At 52.2% G+C, this 20,402-nt stretch overlaps 1 protein-coding gene across 2 annotated transcripts in view; it reads left to right on the top strand.

Annotated features, from left to right (window-relative positions):
- MED26 (mediator complex subunit 26) overlaps positions 1-19,789 on the top strand; it is a 39,301-nt gene extending 19,512 nt beyond the window's left edge. The window contains exons 1-3 of one of the 2 annotated variants that reach the window (XM_067733117.1): positions 10,871-11,271; positions 16,323-16,397; positions 17,058-19,789. In XM_067733117.1, the coding sequence (XP_067589218.1) occupies positions 16,332-16,397; positions 17,058-18,710 (1,719 nt within the window). In that variant the 5' untranslated portion in view covers positions 10,871-11,271; positions 16,323-16,331 and the 3' untranslated portion in view covers positions 18,711-19,789. Of the gene's footprint in view, positions 1-10,870; positions 11,272-16,322; positions 16,398-17,057 lie in introns of those variants that run through there. The other variant, XM_067733116.1, reaches the window with a different exon arrangement.
- Positions 19,790-20,402: the final 613 nt, after the last annotated feature.

Below are 20,402 nucleotides of genomic sequence, written 5' to 3'. Positions count from 1 at the left end.
AAATACAAATGGAGGTTTTCTATAAAAACCCAGTTATGTGACTTTTCTAGAAAATTTAGAATGCTGCCAGGCAGGAGATAACTAGCTGCCCACAGCAGCCTTCAGGTGGTCAGTCCCAACCTTACCATTGCATTTTTAACAATGGCTGTGTTTAACATCTGGCTCCCAAGATTCCTGAAAGCTTCACCACAGGCTCTCATGGGCTGGTGTGAGCTGGCTCCAGCACACTCTTGGGCAGAGTCCCTACCCCTGTCCTGCTTGGATCTGGGCTGCAGGCCACAGGCTCCTTGTCCAAGATGGCATCAGTGCCTTTGCAGCTGGCTGCTGGGATGGTTCTCTTGGCTCGAGTGTCATGGAGGCCATGCTTGGAGCCCCTTACGAGTACACGATGAGCCAGCTGATCTGAAGGTGGGGTGGGGCCAGAAGTCTGCTCCAGACCCTTTGCTGCCCCAGGTTCTCTCTGGGGCTCCAAGCTGAGGCGACCACCCCTCCTGGCCCAGGCTCTGGAGGAAGCCTTCCTCTAGCATGTCACATTGGTTATTTTCTTCATAGCTTTCAGTACAGTCACCTTGTCCTGTTTGCTTGTCTGTCGCCTGCCTTCCGCACCCTGAATGTAAGTCCCTCCAGCTCCCTCTGCTCCCTGAGTTCCTCCTCAGCACGTATACATTTTTATTTTCCTGGTAAATACATAGCTGGTGAATGAACTCTGGTGTCTTGTCTTTGTTGGCTGCGGCAGTTTCAGTGTGCAGTCTGAATGATTTTGGCTCCTGCATCCAAGGTTTTCCTAATGTTGGAGACAGCCATTCCCTCTCAGTGTGTGCAGGGTGCCCTTCTCCTTGGAAACGGCAGCTCTGTCTTCTGGCTGTGTTCTCCTTGCAGATCTCAGAGTCACTCTTGGTAACCTCACCACTGGGCTGTAAAAATTGCTCTAGGTTTCAGCAAGGCTAATGCCATATTTGCTCCTATCCACACCCCCTACCCCCAACCCTGTGCCATTGTGTCCCTTCAGGGCTGTTAGAGCCCTCCCCAGGTAGAGTGACAGTCGCGTTAATCCTTGCCTGTCTTCCCAACAGCCTCTGAGTTAGAGCCAGCAGGCAGGGGGCCCAGTTCTCTCCCATTTCTGTGCAAGGAAGCGGTCAGCAGTTGTGAGCAGAGTGGTCTCAGTGCCGGTCCTGGAGAGTTGTGTGCACTGGGTTCTCTCTCCCTTCCCTGCTGGTGGAGTCAAGGGATAGATGACAAGGGCAGGATAACAGCTCCGACATTTGAGGGCAGTTTGCCAGACAGGTGGGCCCGCCTCTTGGGGACCCTGTGCAGGGTACATCAGATTCAACCCTGCTTTCTTCCTCCCCTTCGTGATGGGGTCATTGCATAGTGTAAGGTGGGAGTGAAAAATAGCTGAGGCAGAACCAGTTGCCATAAAAGTATTTGGACCCTTAAGACAGAGTTTAACACCTGAGAATTTATTTCTGAGGGAAAAATGAGAGAAGGAAGTCGTACGTGTGAAGATGATCTTTGCAAGATTGGTTGCAGTAGGGGAACCCGGAAGGAAATGGGATGCCCAGCAGTTGGAGAAGGTCAAGGAAATGATGCATTAATGGGACGTTTGGCTGTTAAACAAGATCATTATGAAGATTATGTAACAACAGGAAGAAGTGTTCAACGAAAAAAAAAACAGTATCTGTGATGCAATTTCAACTACATAATTGTTGCAGGCTCTGGACAAGAGCAGGAAGGTCAGCCAGAGAAACGTGACCATGGCTTAGGCTGGTGGGGGCTCGGGGGACTTGAGGGGCTCAGGGGAGACAGTCCTGCAGAGCTTGGCCTCTGGGGTCAGACCTGAGCCATGATGTTGTCATCTGCCTCCTGGGGCTGTTGTGTTTCAAGAGTGACAAAGGTAGTGGCCTAGAAGATACTCTCAGAGAAAAGGAAGACCAAAGTGGGCGGAGGAGAACTCGAGATATTTAGGGTGAAGAACTTGGGCACCATGAAGCCTCAGGTCCCCATCCGTGAGCCCGGTCAGCACTGTGTTAGGTCAGACATGGTCAGTCTGCATAAAAAGTTACGGGACCGGATGTGGGCACACTCAGACAAAGTGCCCGTCACAAGTTGGCCAGGAGGTGGGCTCAGGTCCACCATTTCGGGGTTGAAATCAGGGTCCAAAGAAGACATGCCTAACTGGGCTAGTGTGAATGTGTTTATTTGGAGGTGAGGGAAAAGGGGGCTTGCCTGCTCCGAGGGTCCTGCCCCACCTCTGAGGGTGGGGAGGGATGGAGTCAGCCAGTGGTACCTAGACACCCTCAGTGCCTTTGAGAAGCAGAAGTGCCGCCAGGTGGGTCCAGAGGTGGCACCTGGGCCCCAGATGCAGATGTGGAGCTGCCTGGGGGTGGGACTGCTCAGGCAGTGGAGAAGTGGAGTGAGAGAAGGAAAGGGTCTCGGGTTGTGCCTTGAAGAGCTCCAAGAGGAAGAAGGTGAGCGTGTGGAGGGATGTCAGGATTTGCTCAGGGTCCGAGAGATGAGACAAGGCAGGGCTGACGGGTCCTTGGCTTTGGTGAAAAGTTGCCTGGGCAGAGCAGTTTTGGTGCAGTGACAGGTAGGGGTGAGGTAGAGCTCCTTTTTAATTTCCTTTTTAATGTTAATGTAGGTTTTAGTAAAAACTTGTGCTCTGTTTCCTCACCTAGTTGCCATGGTCAGTCGTGTTTGGTATCTACCTGTATGGTGATTATGAAAAGGGGCAAAAACAGACCTTTAAAAAAGTTTCAAAAAATAGGTTTAAAATAGTGAGAAAGTAATGTTAGAAAATGATACACCGAAGGAAATACAGTAAAAATGGAAATCCTCTGTGTTGCCAGTGCTCCTCAGTATTCTCTGCCTGGTATGTTTAAAGCAAGGGAAAGCTGCTATGGTGCTTCTCCTGGAACCCAGCTGGGGTCCCGCCTTGCCTTGGACTTTTGATGACCGGGACCTCGTGTCTCGCTGCAGGGCTGTCCTGTGACATTTAGCCATGGGGCAGGCTCTTGTCCTCAGGATCCATTTTGCCACCCCTTGCCCTGTGGGATGCAGGTGGTTTGGGGTGAGGCAAGCAGTGCCGATGGGGGTCCACGCCAGCCCAGCGGGGGCTGCTGTTGGGTGTCATGCTTTCCCAGGGTCCCCAGCAAGGAAGGTTGGGAGGAAGCGGCTGATTTGGCTTTTGGTAGCAAGTGACCTCGGGAGCCGTGGTGGTCCTCCATCACCTTCTACCAGCAAACTTCCACTCATCCGCCATGCCATGCAGTGCTGCTGCTTGTGGATCATGCTGTCACTGAATTACCATGGTGGATTGTGATGTTTGGTTCCCCCCATTGCTTTAATGTTGCCTCCACAAAATTCTCACCTGGCTTTCCTTGCTCCTGCTTTATGTAACCCATTGGAATCATTTCAGGGTGGCCAAGAAGGTAATTTGGAGAAAGTATTTGTGGTTGTGGTGACGTCTAGGACAACTGTGTTGAAAATGGGAGACTCTCTCCAAAGCCATTGGGCCCTGCTGAGCAAACGTGTTTGCCTGGAGCAGTATCAGAGCCTGTGCCACCCTGGTCACAGCCTTCTCCTGCCCTTGCCTCAGCTTTCCCTCTGCCGGCCACCCAGCCATGGTACCCTTGGCCTTGTCTTCCATGGGGGTTGTGTGAGGAGCACTGAGAGTCACCTCCCTGTTCCCATGAGCCTTGTGGGGTGGCCAGTACAGATGACAGCTGGAAACTGGACAAGGCCTGTTTGCTCTCGAGATACTTACTTGGTGACTGCACATCCTGACTTGCTGCAGAGGGAGACCCCTGAGATGTTTATAATATTGGAGTAAACATGGTGCCCAGCAACCAAGGACAGTAAGATGGGGCTTCATTTATCTATCCGTCCTTCATTCATTCATTCATCCATTCACTCACACTTGAGAGTAGTAAGGGTCTAGGTCAGTTGTCTTGAGGGAAGTCAGGATTTCAGACACTTTCAGTCACAGAAGCTTAATACATTGCAGAAAACCATGAAGAGTGAGGGGGGAAAAAAGCTGTCAGATGCTTTGAGGCTGTTTTCATGTCAGGAGGATGGAGACAGGTTATCGCTCACACCAACTGTTTGAGGGGAGAACAGACTGCTGTTTGCCTAAGACTTTCTGTAGATATTTGTGGCCACTGGCCTTTCCCATGTGAGCATGGGAAGTTGGCTCCCTCTCCTGGGTTTCCAGTTGAAGTATGACAAAACCCCACAGGCAGGCTGAGGAGGGCACATGTCCTGAAGTTCAGTCCTTGGCGGCTAGTGAGCCTTTCATTTCACAACCTATAAGACACTGTCACCCAGCTCCAGCCATAGTGCGTTTTCTGAAGGAAAGCCAGGAGTCACCTTTTCCAAGCCCACAGTTAGGATGTGCAGTCTGTTGATGCACAGGTGTTGCAGGGGCAAGCAGAATGTCCAGGAAAAAAACATATATATGGATTGATGCCTGCTGCTTTTAGGAGTGCGTTATACACACGTGCCTTTGTCATGCAGTCCTCATGATACCCCTGGGAGGCCCAGGCATGACAGGCTTCTTCATTTCATCTTCATGAGGGGGGAAAGGAACTTTCTGTCTGACCTTCCTCCCCAGGGAGGGCTGAGCCCAGGAGGGGCATCTGATGCCTAACCTCCAACAAAGGAGTGTTCCTTCTCTTTGCCTCCCACCCCTCCTCCTTTTTCTAGGACCTGTTGCATCTGTCATCTGCCTCCATAGTTGCTTTACAACTCTGAGGTATAATTGACATACAATAAACTGTGCACACTTAAAGTGTACAATTAGATATATTTTGATCTGTAAATACACCTGAGAAGCCATCATCACAGTCATGGTAATAGATATTTCCAAAAGTTTTTTCTTGTCCCATTGTAATCTTCCCTTCAGCCCACCCCCATCCCCAGGCAACTGCTGATTTACTGTCCCTGTAGATTAATTTGCCTTTTCTAGAATTTTGTGAAATCATGCAGTATGTACTTTTTTGGCAGGGTGGTGTCTGGGCTCTTCTTTCATTAATATTTATTTTGAGATTCATGCATGTTGTATATATATGAATAGTTCATTCTTTTCTGTTGCTAACATTTAATTTTATGGATATACTACAATTTGTTTATCCATTCTTGTGTTGATGGACTTTTGGGTTGCTTAATAATCTGTCAAAATGTCTTCCAAGGTGATTATACCATGTTATACTCCCACCCCACCAGCAGTGTATGAGAGTTTCAGTTGTCCCACATTTTGATGAGCACTCCATGTGGTCAATCTTTTTTAATTTTAGCTATTTTAATAGGTATGTAGTGGTATCTCATGGTGTTGTTAAATTTGAATTTCCCTGATGGCTAATAGTGCTGAGCATTTTTTTCCCCCTTGGGTTCTTTGCCTAATTATTGAATTGAAAGAGATTTTTATATATTCTAGAGACAAGTCCTTTCTTAGATATATGATTCATGTATATTTTCTCCCAGTGGTGGCTTGCCTTTTCATTTTCATAACAGTGTCATCCTTTGAAGGGCAAAGATTTTCAATTTTGGTGAAATCCAGTTTGTTTTCTCTATAGTTTGTACTTTTTGTTTCATATTACTAAAGTCTTTGCCTTTTAAACCCAAGGTCACTAAGATTTTCCTCCTGTGTTTTCTTCTGTATATTATGTAGTTTTAACTCTTATATTTAGGTTTATGATCCATTTTGTGTTAATTTTCGTATGTCTTATGAGATAGAGGTCAAGGATTTGATGTTTTGTTTCAGTGTTGTTGTTTTTTGCCTATGGCTATCCAGTTATTCCAGCACTATTTGTTGAAAGATTATTCGTTCACTTCTGAATTGCCTTACCACTATTGTTAAGAATCAGCTGCCCATGTATGTGTGGACCTGTTAAATGGACTCTACTCTGTTCCATTGATCTGTTTGTTTGTTTTTGCTCTAATACCACACTGTCTTGACTATATAATGTCTTAAAAATCAGATAATGGGGGCTTCTGATTTTCTTTTTTTCAAAGTTTGTTAGCTATTCTAGGACCTTTGCGTTTCCATATACATTTTAGAATCAACTTGTCAATCTCTCCCAAAGACCCTGCTGGAATTCCGATTGGGATTGCATTGAATCTATAGATCAGTTTGGGGGAGAACTGACATCTTAACAATATTGACTCTTCCATGCTATTAACTTGGTATATCTTTCCATTAATTGAGGCCTCTCGTAGTGTCCCTCAGCCATGTTTGGTACTTTTCAGTGTTGAGGTCTTACATCTTTTGTCAAATTTATCTGTAAGTTCTTCATAGTTGTTTTTTTTTTAACATCTTTATTGGAGTATAATTGCTTTACAATGGTGTGTTAGTTTCTGCTGTATAACGAAGTGAATCAGCCATACATATACATATATCCCCATATCTCCTCCCTCTTGAGCCTCCCTCCCATCCTCCCTGTTCCACCCCTCTAGGTAGACACAAAGCACTGAGCTGGTCTCCCTGTGCTATGCAGCTACTTCCCACTAGCTATCTATTTTCTTCATAGTTTTAATTGCTATTGTAAATGGAATTGGTTTTTAAATTTTCAGTTTCTGAATGTTCGTTGCTTGCATATAGAAATACAGTGGAATTTTATATTGAACTTATATCCTGCCACCTTGCTAAACTCACTTATTCTTATTTTGTAGATTCTATAAGATTTTCTATATAGACTGTTCTGTTATTTGTGAATAAAGACAGTTTTACTTCCCCCCTTTCCAAACTGGATGGTTTTTCTTCCTCCCTCCCTCCCTCCCTTTCTTTATCTCTTTTCCTTGCCTTATTGCACTAGCTGGAATCTCCTGATGAGACTGAATAGAAGTGGTGAGCACATGTCCTTGTTTTGTACCTGTTTCTGGGGGAAAACATTCAGCCCTTCACCATCATGTATGATGTTAGCCGTGGGTATTATCAAGCTGAGGAAGTTCTCTTCCACTCCTAGCCAACTGAGAGTTTTCATCAGGAATGGATGTTTAATTTTGTCAAATGTTTTTTCTACATCTATTGAAATGATCATAAGGCTTTTCATTTTTGGCCTCTTAATATGGCAGATAAAGTTGAGTTTTGAATGTTATCTGCCTCCCCCACTTTAATATCTAGTCTTTCTTTGCTATCTTCATTCCTGGTGTAGGCATGCAGAATTTTCCTCATCCAAATTGTTCCACTGTTCTCCCTTGAGCCAGCTGTTTCTGCCCTTGTCACCAATACGACTTGCTGATGGCCTGTTGTGTGGAGGCAGGTATGGGCTAACTGCACAGGATTAGCAGGTTAGGTTAGTAATGAAACTGTGGCCAGGTGTGTAATGGGCACCCTGGCTTCCTCATTGTGGAAGTGGCATAACACCTACTTTGGAAGTCTGTGGTCTCAGGAGAGAACCACTGTGTGGTAGGAGACAGAGGCCCGCCTGCCCACCCACCCAGGATGCTGGCTAGTAATGCCCAGGCAGTGGTTGCTGCCTGCCTGCCTGCCTCTCTCCAGTAACTTTAGAGCTTGCTCCTTCCTGGGGACTCTGACCTGCTCGGTGCTCCTTCCATGGAACCTAAAGAGCGCCCTTGTTTTCCTCAGACTGGCCTCTGCCCAGGATAGGAGCGTGTGGACACCTTTCTCTGTGAGCTGTGAAGCGTCGCACACACTGGGTATCTCAGAGGTAGCCTGGGCTCCTGGTGCGGTAGTTCTCAGACCTTGAGAGGGTCTCTGCTGCCGAGTGGGGGGTGAGGGGCTGGCTCGCCAACACCTCTCCCTCCTTTTCAACCCCAGTAGCGCTGGCATCTGTTTCTAGGATGGGATGGCCTCTAAGACCAATTTTTCATTAAAGTGTAGCATATATCCAGAAAAGTACACAAGTTGTAAGTATTACATCTCAGTGAACGTTTATGAAGTGAACATACCCTAGAAACCCCTACCCAGGTCATGGAATAGAGCTTCTCCCCAGAAGCCATTCTTGTTCCCTCTCCTAGTGTCTCTGCACCCCCAACTTCCCTGACTTCCGTCACCATGGACAAGTCTTGCCTGCTTTTGAGCTTCCAATCCAGTACAGAATGTATTCTTTTGTATCTGGCTTTTTCACTCAGCCTGTTTTGAGATTTATCTTTGATGTTGTGAGTAGCAGTAATGTGTTCATTCGACGTTGAATGGCTAGACCATGATTTAGTCATCCATTATACTGTTGGTGGCCACGTGGGTGGTTTTCAGATGGGGCTGTTCTGAATATGGCTGCTCTGACCATTCTCAGCACATGCATGCTCACATTTCTGTTGGTCCCTACCCCAGAGTGGAATTGCTGGGTCCTGGGGTATGAGTGTTCATCCTTACATGATGTTTGATACAGTGCACAGACTTACCTTCCTGTTCCATGTGACGATGTCCTTGGTCTTCTCCATGGTGGCCCCTGTTGCAGGAATGCCCACTGAGAAAGTCCCCATGCCCACTGCTGTTCTTCTAGCTCCACACAGAGCCCAGGGCAGCAGGTGGGGGAAAGAGGTGGCCTTGAACCTGATCCCTCTCAAGTCCCATGACAGGCTCTGTGGTGACCCCCTTTCTTGAGCGCTTACTGTGTGCCAGCCAGGCCCTGTCCTGGGTGTTCATGTGTGTATCTCTTGTCCCCCTCCCAGGAGCCTGTAGGAAGCTTCTGTCATCTTCCCACTTAGTGGCTGAGGGAATAGGTGGGTGGGCTCAGAGCTCTCTGCTCAACTCCTGTGTACAGTCTTCTCTGGTGCTTTTTGCCCTGGAGCATGTGATATGGAGTTCACGCAGCCCATTAGACCATGTCCTGCCTGATGGTTGCTGTGTCATGTAGGACAGGCATACCCTCCCTCAATTACCTTTAGGGCCTGGTGAGTTTGCGGATCTCACAGATTCCTGTTCTGTGGAAGGTGACATGGGCTCCTCCGTACTTAACCCTGTGACTCACCAAATGACTTAACCAGTGTGGCCCCCACCCAGGCTCTGGCAGTTCCTGTTACTCTTTTCACATCCACCCAGCTCAGAACAGACATTGGTGACCCCGTGTGGAGTGCCCAGGAAAGTGAGGGCCACCAGACCCTGCGAGTCAGTCACGTGTCTGTAGCACACTCTTAACTGCTTACCACGGGAGTCCTGGTCATCGGTTGTGGGTGTGGTCACTTTTACCCATCTAGGCTTGGCAGCCTCAGGTTCTGGGACTAGTTCTGGGCTTGAGGCCCTCTGAGAAGGGGTATGTCCTTGGCTCTCTTCTCCATAGTCCTTCTCATGTCCTAAAGGAGCCTGCTTGATATCGCCACTTTGGTGCTCCTGGCCGCTCAGCTGAGCCTCAGTTGTGGTGCCTCACCTGTTACTTCTGTCCTTGCCACTGGCCATTTCTACATATGCCTCAGGACTGGGCCATAACCAGCCCTTCCTGCATCCTCCAGGCCTGCATTTGGTGACTTGTTGAGGGAAATTCTAGGATATCCCCTGTTCTCAGGATCCTATAGCAGCCCAGGAGCAGACTGGCAGACTTTTGGCGCCACACTAGGCACTGTGCTGCCTGAAGGGATCTTAGAAACCCCAGAGCGGCCTGGCGGACAGTGCACAGGACCCTCTCCTGGCCTGACCACTGTGGGCACAGTCTCCCAGGATGGTGGTCAGTGTGCCACTGAGGATCTACAAACACAGTCTGTGGTTTTCCCAACATTCCGCCCAGGCTTTCCGGCTGCCAGAGGGAGAGCTGGGCTCAGGTTGGTGGCTGGTCTTGCTTTAAGTCTTATTAGTTGGACCAGCATTGGAAGCCAGGTCTGGCCCGGCTGCTTCTCTGCCCAGCCCCGGCTGCTTCTCTGCCCAGCCACAGCACCAGGCGTTTTTCACCGGCAGCACAAGAGTGCACTGCTGTCACCTCGCTGTTTCACTTAGCATTCTCTTGGAGGTTGGCCCCATCACTTCCTAAAAAGCTGGTTTGTTCTAGTTTTGGATCGCCTGTATTCTACGTGTGTGTGGGCCGAGCACTGTGTGTGCCCCTCCTCTGGGCGTCGGGTGTTTCGTCTTGCGCAGCTAGTATTCTTACTGGCTGTTCCCACGAGAGCACGGCTGAGAGGGAGGAAACCTCACCCGGAGTGCTGTCATCAGATGCACTGCCACCTGGACCCTTCTGCGAGCATGGATGCAGATAGAAAACGCTCTGCTTGGCTTTCTGACTATCCAGTTGTATCAGTGTAGGAATGAACCAGCTCCCAGATGACATGTTGAGAGCTCTTGTGCTCTCAGAAAGGGCTGAATTACAACAAGAATTGTATGTTGACCTGATTCAGAGTTCAAGAGCATTTAAGTTTGTAGTTTTGTTGGGAAGAGCTGCTGGGACAGTTGAGAGAGAGGACCAGCACTGTGGAGAGGGCCCTTTCTCACCTCTGCAAGCCTCTCGGAGAGGTCCCACGGATGGTAGCCGCTCATGGCTGCTGTCCTAGGCCCTGGGCTTCCTCTTCCTGGGCTGCTCATTAGGTGCAAGCAGTGCTCTGCGTGCTGCCTCTGGGCCAAGTTGCAGCTGCAATCGGCTGCTCTGGCCCTGGGCGCTCTGCGGGCTGTGAGTGTACAACAGTCAGGGCCACGCAGGCAGTGGCCATCCTCCAGCTGTGGATGCTCCTGGGGAGCAGATGGGCCCCACCGATGAGGAAGTGCTTTTGTGCTTTTGCAAGTGGTGAGCTTGGTGGCTGCGGCTGAGACACAGCCCCTGCCCCAGTGTCGTTCTTCCTCTCAGAAGCCGTGAATGAGAGAAACTTCACCCTTGTGAGTGCGAGATTCCCATGGGGTCCTGGCAGAGGAAGGCAGCTTTGCCAGGCAGGGCGCTGGCATGACACCTGCCTGAGGGAGGTTCCCCTGGCTCCTGCCTGGCTGTGGTACCAGGCAAGGCAGAACAGGGCCAGGAGGCTGCACCTTCCGACCTGAGAGGTAGAATCAAGGCACATTGACGTCTTTTCCTCGCTCAGGGAGATGGGGTGGGACACGGGCTGGTCACCGCCAGGCTCTCTGGGAGATGCAGGCACCGCCTCTTGCACTGACTTGCAGTAGAAGCAGTTAGAGTCACAGAATAGCACCCACCTTGGGAACATGTGGAGTTCATCAGAAGCGGGAAGACTTGCTGTGGCTGAAAAGAGTGAGACTGGAACCAAATCACAGATACGCACTCGCCTGGCAAAGCCTCTTTCATCCACGTGGACACGACTGACGCCCACTGTGTGGCTTGCAGGGCACAGTGACTCAGCCAAGGATGGCCTTACAATGCTCAGCACATTGAAAGGCTCGAGGTTTGCTTGCTTCTGGGTGCCATCTGTGTCGTGTTTTGGTTTGGAAGGACAGCTTGCTTGCTGATGAACACTTCCAAAGCCTTTCGAGCTAAGTGGGTTTTGTAAATTCTAGTCTAGACTATTCTGCTTTAAAAAGAAAAAGAAAAAAAGTGACTTACACATGGTTGGTTTTAAAGCGAACTAGTTTTTGCTGCTGACCCGGCGGGCTTTGAGCCCACTGAAGGAGTTGGTGTGGGCTGTGCTGCATAGATGCAGGGCCACAGTGTGGTGGTCAGGGCCTGGCTAGACAGGCGGGGTGAGTCCATCCTCGGTGTGTGCCATTTCCTTCCAGGGCCTGGCAGGGAGAGGCTCCAGTGCCATTGTCATTTACCAAGTGTCCTGCAGCTTAGGGCAAGCGTTGAGGGTGGGCTCGAGCCCCTGATGTTGTGGGTGGGCGTGGGGACCTCTCTGGCTCCAGTGCACCCTGGGGGTAGACAGAGGCAGCCTGGCCATCCATAGGTGCTGCTGGGCATGAAGCCAGCCCTGTGTGGAACTCTTGTAACCTGTGCATTTCCCTGCTGTGGCAAGTCGGGGAGAGTATGTGGGTGGGATGCCAGCATCACCAGCCTGGTGGTGTCTGGGTGCCCTCCCTCACCCTACCTAGTAAAGCACCAGCTGGGCCGTGTGTGTTGGGCAGACCCTGTGCCAGGCTAGCATAAAGCCACACTCCACTGCCTTATAGCTGCGTGGTGAGCACTGGACCTCTTTTACCTTCCTGGACCCTCAGTTTTTTCTTATCTGTAAAGTAGAGTTTCAAGGGAGAAAAGCTAGAGACCTTGGCCCCTGGAGGAACCCAACAAGTAGTGGTCCTGTGAAGAGTCAGGCTGGGTGGGCCTGCCCTGGCTTACTGCCCTTGAGTCTCACCAGTGCTTGGACTTGGGGAGTACAGGGTTTCCTCTTTGCCACCAGGGCTGCACAGGTCCAGCTTAATTAGTGAGAGATTGGGGATTTCGGGTGGAGCAGGAGCCCTTGATGCCTGGAGAAAAGGGAGCAGTGAGCAAGGGGCCTTGTGGACTCTAAAGAAGTCTCAGTTCCTTGTTTCACATCAGGGCTGGAAATCCCCCACAGGGTGGTAATTACTCAGGGCCTGGGCCTATCCCCTGAATTACCACGAGGAGGAGGCTGGTCAGTGGTGGGTCTGTCCCCCCTGAGCCGTCCCCACCTCTGCACGTGGATCCAGGTTCAGACCACTGAACCAGTTCACAGAACAGTTTTCAGACGTGTGATGTGGGAGTGGTGGCATCCTGCACTGTGTAGTCCACACTTTTACCCAGGCTGCTTCTGAGGGCTGCTGTCCTGCCTTGGTCCTGTCACCTGTGCGTGTCCAGCGCCCCTTCCTTCCTCCCGTGAGTTGAGCAGCAAATGTCGTGGGTTAGGCTGGCTGGAGTAGTGACTTAGCAAGTGATGAGGGGCTCACTAGAAGGTCGGCCTTGCTGCTTCCCCGCCTGCCCTTGGTTCTCACGTGGTGGGAGGTCTGCATAAGAACCCTGGGAACTGGGTCAGTGGTGAGGAGCGTTCCCTCCCCGCCTCCCAGCGTGTGCCCCTGGGCGTCCCTGAGGTGTGAGTGAGGACAGTTTGAGGAGGGTTCTTTCTCTCCTCTCCCTGAGCCGGCCTGGAGGAGGCCAGTTTAGGGGGTGTCCATGTGTTCCATGTGGAGACACTGGCTGCTTCACCTCCTTTCTGCCTGGGATGGTTGTTCGTTCGCTTTCCTTTCTGACCGTGGATACCTGATTGTCCCTCATGAATCTCCAGTCTAGGATCCGCAAGCACTCGGCGCAGTAGTGACAGAGTCAGTTCCACCAGTGGTCACCAGCTGACTGTGTTCACCTGGGCCACACCCTGGGCTGCCCACTGACTTCCTGCCCTGCCTTTGCTCTGCTCTGAGTGCTCCCCCGCTGCTGGCTCACCTCACCTGCGCCCTGCCCTTCCAGAGTAGCCCTCCCCGCTCCTGACACCTCCCTCTGCAGCACCAGCCCTGAGCACATTTAGGCACTTGTGTGCACAGGGGCAGACATCACCACCCTGGGACGGTATTTACTTGCAATAAAGAGGCCAGTCAAATAATGAAAGTAAGTGGGCTGGGACAGTGAGCAGTTCACATGGGAAGTCAGCATTAGTAGAAAGGAAGTGACATTTGGCTTCACTAATTATTGAGGAAATTCACATTAATCTGTATCTGTTGAAGGAGCCCTAATGAGAAGATGAGGCTGCAGGTGTTCAGATGTCCCTCATGTGTGAATTCTGCCCTTTTGGGGAAAGCTGTTTGGCATATAGTTTTGAGAGGTGGTTTTTTTGTTTATTAGTCTTGGTTTGACTTCATTCCCTGGGAATGAATCCCAAGGGAGATATCCAAAGGACAGAAGGGCCACAGATGTGCCAGGCTATTCCTGACAGCAGGAGGGTGTGAGTGACCCTTGAGCACTATGACCTGTAGAGCTGCCCCAAAGCCCTCTTTGAGAGCAGTGCCTGGGAGTAGCTCAGAGGCTTCCTCCCCACACAGTAATGGCATGGTCTCTGCTGTGATCGTGAGTGAGTGTATTTTCAGACAGATGGGTGCCAGGAAGGACCTAGCAACAGGGTGGCCTGTTGGGGTAGTGGGAGCAGTTTAGCTCCCACAGTGGCTGAAGTTAATGGAAGGCAGGTTGTGTAGCCAGCTTACTTCCCCTGGGTCTGTTCGTCCTCCTGGCCTCCTGACTTATGCCACTGTCTTTGCTCTGGACCCCTCTCCCCTCTCCAGGGCTTTGGTGCCATTTCACCATCTCCTGAGGTGTTGGGGCTTCTCCTGTCCACCCTGGGAGGCCCTGCTCAGATGCTGCGCTCACCACAGGTACCCCTGGCCTGCCTGGTACCTGACACCCATCTCCCTGCCCCACGGGTCCTATGCTGGACTTTTTATAGGCCTGGAGCCTGGATGGGAGCCTCCCCTTGGCTATCTATATCTGAGCCTTGGCGTCCCTGCTATGCACAGGGTCCTCTCATCGAGGGTGGGAGGCAAGGGCCACAGGCTGCCGGGGTGTCACTGTCTGCTGTGTCTGAGGCCGGAGGCCCAACCTGGCACTGCATAGACCCCAGGACTCCTGCCTGTTTGGTGTGGTGAGGGCAGGGCTTGGTCCACTTCCTGGTCCCAAGGGCCTGACTGCCTCCAGAATGCCAGGTGATGCTCCCCACACAGTGCTCAGTGCCCTTGCCATCATGGCCAGAGTGGGGGCCAGAGCGGAGCCAGAGGGATGAGCCCCCAGGGGTCCTGAACTTCAACGCAGCAGGGGCAGAAAGAAGAAGGCAGAGGACGTAGCACTTTCCACGGGGCCGAGAGCCTCCTCAAAGCCGAAAGCCTCTCTTGCACACCCGCCCGAGTGCAGGAGCTGCTCAGCTGTGACAGTGGGGCCCGCAAGCCTTACCGCATCCCCGCCCCTGTGCAGCTTCCAGGAGGGTCTCCAGCTGTGTGAGGTCTACAGTGCCAGCTTGCTGCCAGCCCCTAGGGTTGCTCAGGTGTTCTGCCTCCCCCCTCCTGTCTGGCAGCAGGACAGTGTCTGCCCAAGGACAAGGACACTCTGTGCCGCTGGGCTCGCTCTGCGGGGATTGCTGGTTCATAAGTTTGTGGGGACCCAGGGCTCTAAATATACCAGGGTGAGGTCACTGGAGTGGAGACAGGCCATGTGGCAAGCCCAGGACCCTGTCAGGGCCAGAATCCCAGGGCTGGGGACAGGGAGAGGGTGGCCTCGTCCCTGTGGGACTGGCCTCCTCACTGCCCAGTCTGTATTTTTCTTGGATATTAGTGCTTTGGGGCTCCTAAGAAATCTTTGTCTACCCCAAGGTTGAAAAGGTATTCTCCTGTTTATTCTAGAAGCCTTAGAGTTTTTGCTTTCACATTTAGGTCTGGGATTCATTTTGAGTTAATTTTTGAGTGTGCTGTGATGCTTGGTGTAATTGGAATCAACAATATGTATTTTCTGTGACTTTTCATCCTTCGTGGTTTGAACTTCACCTTGTTAATGCACTGAAGCTGCAGTGTGCTCATTTCTAGTGCTCTTGAATTCCTCAGTCTGTTCCTTCAACTCCTGGAAGACATTGGTGTCGTTATAACATATGACCACATGACCCACACCTTTCTGTGCCATCCCCATTCATTAAGTGTGATGGTAATAATAGTACCTTCCCCTTGAGGTTGTGATAATTCAACAAGGTAGTGCTATGTGGAAACAGGCCTTGGTAGAACAGGGCCTGGCTCGTAGCAAGTATCGTGTGAGGGATAGAATTGCTTGGTCATGAGATATGCACATGTTTGATTTGACTAGACACAGCCCCATCGCTCCCCAGAGTTGGCTGCACCCCAGAACTACCTGGTATTGTCAGACCCCATTTCCACCTGTCAGGTGTGTATGCAGTGTAGCAGTCACTGGTGGGTTCGGTCTGCATCTGCTGATGACTAAGAGAGTTGAGCACTGCTGCACGATCTCCTGTTTTGTCCAGTTCCTATTCGTGTCTCCTGGCCCAAGTTCTCTGTATGCTCCAGATGGAACCTCGGGGCCCTGTGGCATTGGTCTTCTCCCACTTTGACTTTTGCTCTCCTTGTGGTGTCTTTAGATGAACTCTGGAGATCTCATTAATTGAACTAAATTGATTAGATTATTATGTATGGCTCTTTTCAACTTGGTGCACTTTATTTGATACATCTTTCAACCTCCCATCAGATGGCAGATTTGAGTGCATCTCCCATATGAAGGGGAATCTTGTTTCATAAACACAGTGAATCTCAGTTGTGTGACAGCCACTTGGACAGGTGGGCGTGTCCATAGACAGGCTCATGGTAAACTGGTCACCATGCACTAGAGGAGGCAGACTGGAGGGTGTGCACTGGGTGCCATGCTGGCCCCTGGGAGCAGGTAGGAGGCTGCACGAGGTGGGGGCTTTGGTGATGCTGGCTCCACTGGCTCTCGGGAAAGGGAGCATTCTAGAGCAGGCTGGCACGGGGAGAAGTGCCTGGGGTCTGACCAGTAGCTCTTGTTTTGCAGATCCGGAACATGGTGGCGGTGCAGGAAGTCATCTCCAGCCTGGAGAAATACCCCATTACCAAAGAGGCACTGGAGGTGAGCATTTCTGGCCTGAACACTAGGGAGGGCAGTGAGGGCCGGGCCTGGGCTGCCCCAACCCAGGTCTTTCCTGGCTTCTTGGAGCCTCAGAGACTTTGCTCACTGGCCCAGTGGGTCCTTAAGAGGAGTGAGGGGGGCATGCCCTCCTGGCCTGCACTGTGCCAGCCCACAGCACATGCTCCAAGAGTACCATCTTCCCACAGGCACTGCAGGAAATGCGTGGCTTTAGTCTGGGGCCCCTTTCTCTGCAGGAGGCCCTGCACACCCTGGGGTGCATGCCCAGCAGAGGTTCCAGTGAGTGACGCTGGCTCAGGGCCCTCTGTTTGCTGTTGCCTTTGCCACAACGTGCTCCCCCAGGATGCTTTGCAGTAGCCTTAAATGGTCCGTCCACAGCCTCCAGGAGTTGGGAGCCTGTGAGATGATGCTTCTGAGACTGCCGTCTCTGGGACCATAAGGTCTGAGGACTTGGGAGTTGAGAATTTAAATGTCACAAGGGACCCAAAATCCTCGTAGGTTTTGTGTCTGGGAGGCCAGTGGTTTAGGGGTCAGTGGGGTCATTTCAGAGACATGGGGCCCTTCCCCCCATTTCTGTCTCAGCTCCCTTTTCATGGGGTGTCCCTGTCCTAAAAGTGTGTCATCGTCTCTCTCTGGCTGTAGGAAACCCGACTTGGGAAGCTCATCAACGACGTCCGCAAGAAGACGAAGAACGAGGAGCTCGCCAAGCGGGCCAAGAAGCTGCTGCGGAGCTGGCAGAAGCTCATCGAGCCCGTGCACCAGAATGAGGCTGCACTGCGGGGGCTGGCGGGTGCCCCCGGCTCGGCCAACGGGGGCGCCCATAACTGCCGGCCAGAGGCAGGGGCGGGCGGCCCGCCCAAGAGCATCCATGACCTGAAGAACCGCAATGACATCCAGAGGCTGCCCGGGCAGCGGCTGGACAGGCTGGGCAGCCGCAAGCGCCGGGGGGACCAGCGCGACCTCGGTCACCCTGGGCCACCTCCCAGGGTCTCCAAAGTGAGCCACGACTCCCTGGTAGCCAACTCATCCCCCCTTCCCACCAATGGGATCAGTGGGAGCCCTGAGAGCTTCCCCGGCCCCCTGGACAACAGCGGGCACGTGGGCCCCGAGGGCAGCCGCCTGGAGCACAGCGAGAATGACAAGCACAGTGGCAAGATCCCCGTCAATGCCGTGAGGCCACACACCAGCTCCCCGGGTCTGGGCAAGCCCCCCAGGCCCTGCTTGCAGACGAAGGCTGTGGTGCTGCAGCAGCTGGACAGGGTGGACGAGACTCCAGGTCCCCCCCACCCCAAGGGGCCGCCTCGCTGCTCTTTCAGTCCCCGGAACTCACGGCACGAGGGCTCCTTTGCCCGGCAGCGGAGCCCGTACACATACAAGGGCTCCATGCCCAGTCCCTCGCCTCGGCCCCAGTCACTCGATGCCACACAGGTGCCGTCACCGCTTCCGCTGGCCCAGCCGTCCACGCCCCCCGTGCGGCGGCTCGAGCTGCTGCCCAGCGCAGAGAGCCCGGTGCGCTGGCTGGAGCAGCCTGAGGGCCACCAGCGGCTCGCGGGGTCGGGCTGCAAGGCAGGGCTGCCACCGGCCGAGCCCCTCCTGCCCCGGGCAGGCTTCTCCCCGGACTCCTCCAAGGCAGACAGCGATGCTGCCTCCTCCGGTGGCTCGGACAGCAAAAAGAAGAAGAGGTACCGGCCTCGTGACTACACGGTTAACTTGGACGGGCAGGTGGCCGAGGCAGGTGTCAAGCCTGTCCGGTTAAAAGAGCGGAAGCTCACCTTTGACCCCATGACGAGACAGATCAAACCTCTGACCCAGAAAGAGCCAGTGCGGGCCGACAGCCCTGTGCACACGGAGCAGCCGAGGACAGAGCTGGACAAGCCCGAGGCCAAGGCCAGCCTCCAGAGCCCTTTTGAACAGACGAACTGGAAGGAGCTGTCGCGCAACGAGATCATCCAGTCCTACCTGAGCCAGCAGAGCAGCCTGCTCTCGTCGTCGGGTGCACAGACCCCGGGCGCTCACCACTTCATGTCCGAGTACCTGAAGCAGGAGGAGAGCACTCGGCGCGGGGCCCGGAAGCCGCACGTGCTGGTGCCTCACAGCCCACCCACGGACCTCCCAGGGCTAAGCCGTGAGGTCACGCAGGACGATCTGGACAGGATCCAGGCCCATCAGTGGCCGGGGGTGAACGGGTGTCATGACACACAGGGTAACTGGTATGACTGGACGCAGTGCATATCGCTCGACCCGCACGGCGACGACGGGCGGTTGAACATTCTGCCTTATGTCTGCTTGGACTGACTGGCCTGTCGGGCTCTAAGTGCATTCCCACCTTGCAGTCAGCCATAGAGCCCGGCGCCTCCAGTGGTTGGGAATCCGGAGGGTGGGGGGAGGTCCGGCCTGGGGTGGGAGGGAGAGGGAACGAGAGTCTCTAGGTCTCTCTGTGCTCTTCCCTCAAAATTCTCCTTCTTTTGTGAAATGCTGCTACCAGTTTACTAACAAAATTGCAAAGGAAGGACCGCGTGGAAGGAAGGCCAGCAAAGTGAGTTCAGAACTCTATAGCAAACTAGCTATAAAAAGCGTTAGCCCCCCACCCCGGAAGAGGTGTGGACGCTTCCCAGCCCCCGGTGAGCTGGGACCTCAGTTGCAGGCAGGCACAGAAAACCTGTGGAAGAGGTTACCTTTAACACAGCAACAGAAGCACGCATCTCATCTCTGCATTTTCTGTTTTTTAACATGGCCCTGAGTGTTTGAGGCAGTGGGCAACGCTGTGGCCTCTGTTTGCACCCCACCTGGCCAGCTTTTCCATCATGGTGCCAGAAGCTTCTCAGCTGTAGCGAGCTGCTGGCATCAGGCAGGCCAGCTTGCCAGCCAGTTTGACCCATGCTCCCTGGGCGTCCACACATTTGTATCTGGTTTCAGTTACAACCCAATTTTTAAAGAAATGCTGCAAAAATTTAAGTTTTCTGGAGTTTATTTTACCCCCTCTTCCATCTGACCATCAAACGAATAACGTTCCTTGTTCCTCCCTCTTCATTTTCCCCTTCCTGCACATATCTAGAAAAGTTCACCTTTCTAGAGTCTCCTCCCCAGAAAACACAAAAGTAACCGTGGGTGCTACTGGTGTGTAAGCTGTACTGTTGGGTGAGAAGAGACCTGTCTGTACGCTGGAAACACTCATAACCATTCCTTTAGATTCGTTTGCCTTATGGTTATTTGTCATAAATGCGATTTGCAAAAACAAGGAGCCTTAGTGAATGTACAGTACCTAGACTTCTGTGTTCTCAGGACGCAGAAGGGAGCAACTTTGCTATTTGGTCCAGTAAATGGACACCTTGTGATATAAATGTGGAAATAAAAAAAAAAAACATTTGCACAAACCAGTCTGAGAACTGTTTTTAATTTGGTCCTTTACAGCCATATCAGCCCTTTCTGGATTCTGGATTAGCCAAGACCTGGACCCCATATCCACGGTTCAGGCCCCACAGCTAGCCAGACCATGGGGAGGTGGGCAGGGCAAAGTCACAAAGTCAGCCTATTAGCCTTCTGCATGGAGACTGACCTCACCTTGCCTTTCATTCACTCAGGGCCAAGATGCCTCTCCCATCTCTAGAGTCACCTGCTAGCTTTGGGTGACAGAACAAGGGGCCACATCTGTCTCCATCCAGACCTCATCTTCCCCAGAAAGAAGCCCTCCCAAGCCGGCTCCACAACCCAGGTCTCACTGACCTTGTCTTAACCCCCTAAAATATTTGTAGTTCTTAAATGGCATGGCTCCAAGCTGTGTTTGGCAGCCTAGCCCTTGGCCCTAGCTAGCCCCAGGCTGCCAGCTCCCCATGCAGGCCTGGGGCTGTCTTACTGTCTGGCTGGGGCTGACTTTTTAAAAAATAACTTTTCTTCCTTGACTTCCTTGATAATCTTTTAATTCGTTCCCCTTGTCTCTGAAACTGTATGCTTCGGCTTTCTAGTTTTTTTCACTCTGGAATAGGTCTT

The sequence above is a fragment of the Pseudorca crassidens genome, chromosome 3 (genome assembly GCF_039906515.1).
Source record: "Pseudorca crassidens isolate mPseCra1 chromosome 3, mPseCra1.hap1, whole genome shotgun sequence".
Taxonomy (NCBI): Eukaryota; Metazoa; Chordata; class Mammalia; order Artiodactyla; family Delphinidae; genus Pseudorca; species Pseudorca crassidens.
This window is presented reverse-complemented; position numbering and strand designations above follow the sequence as displayed.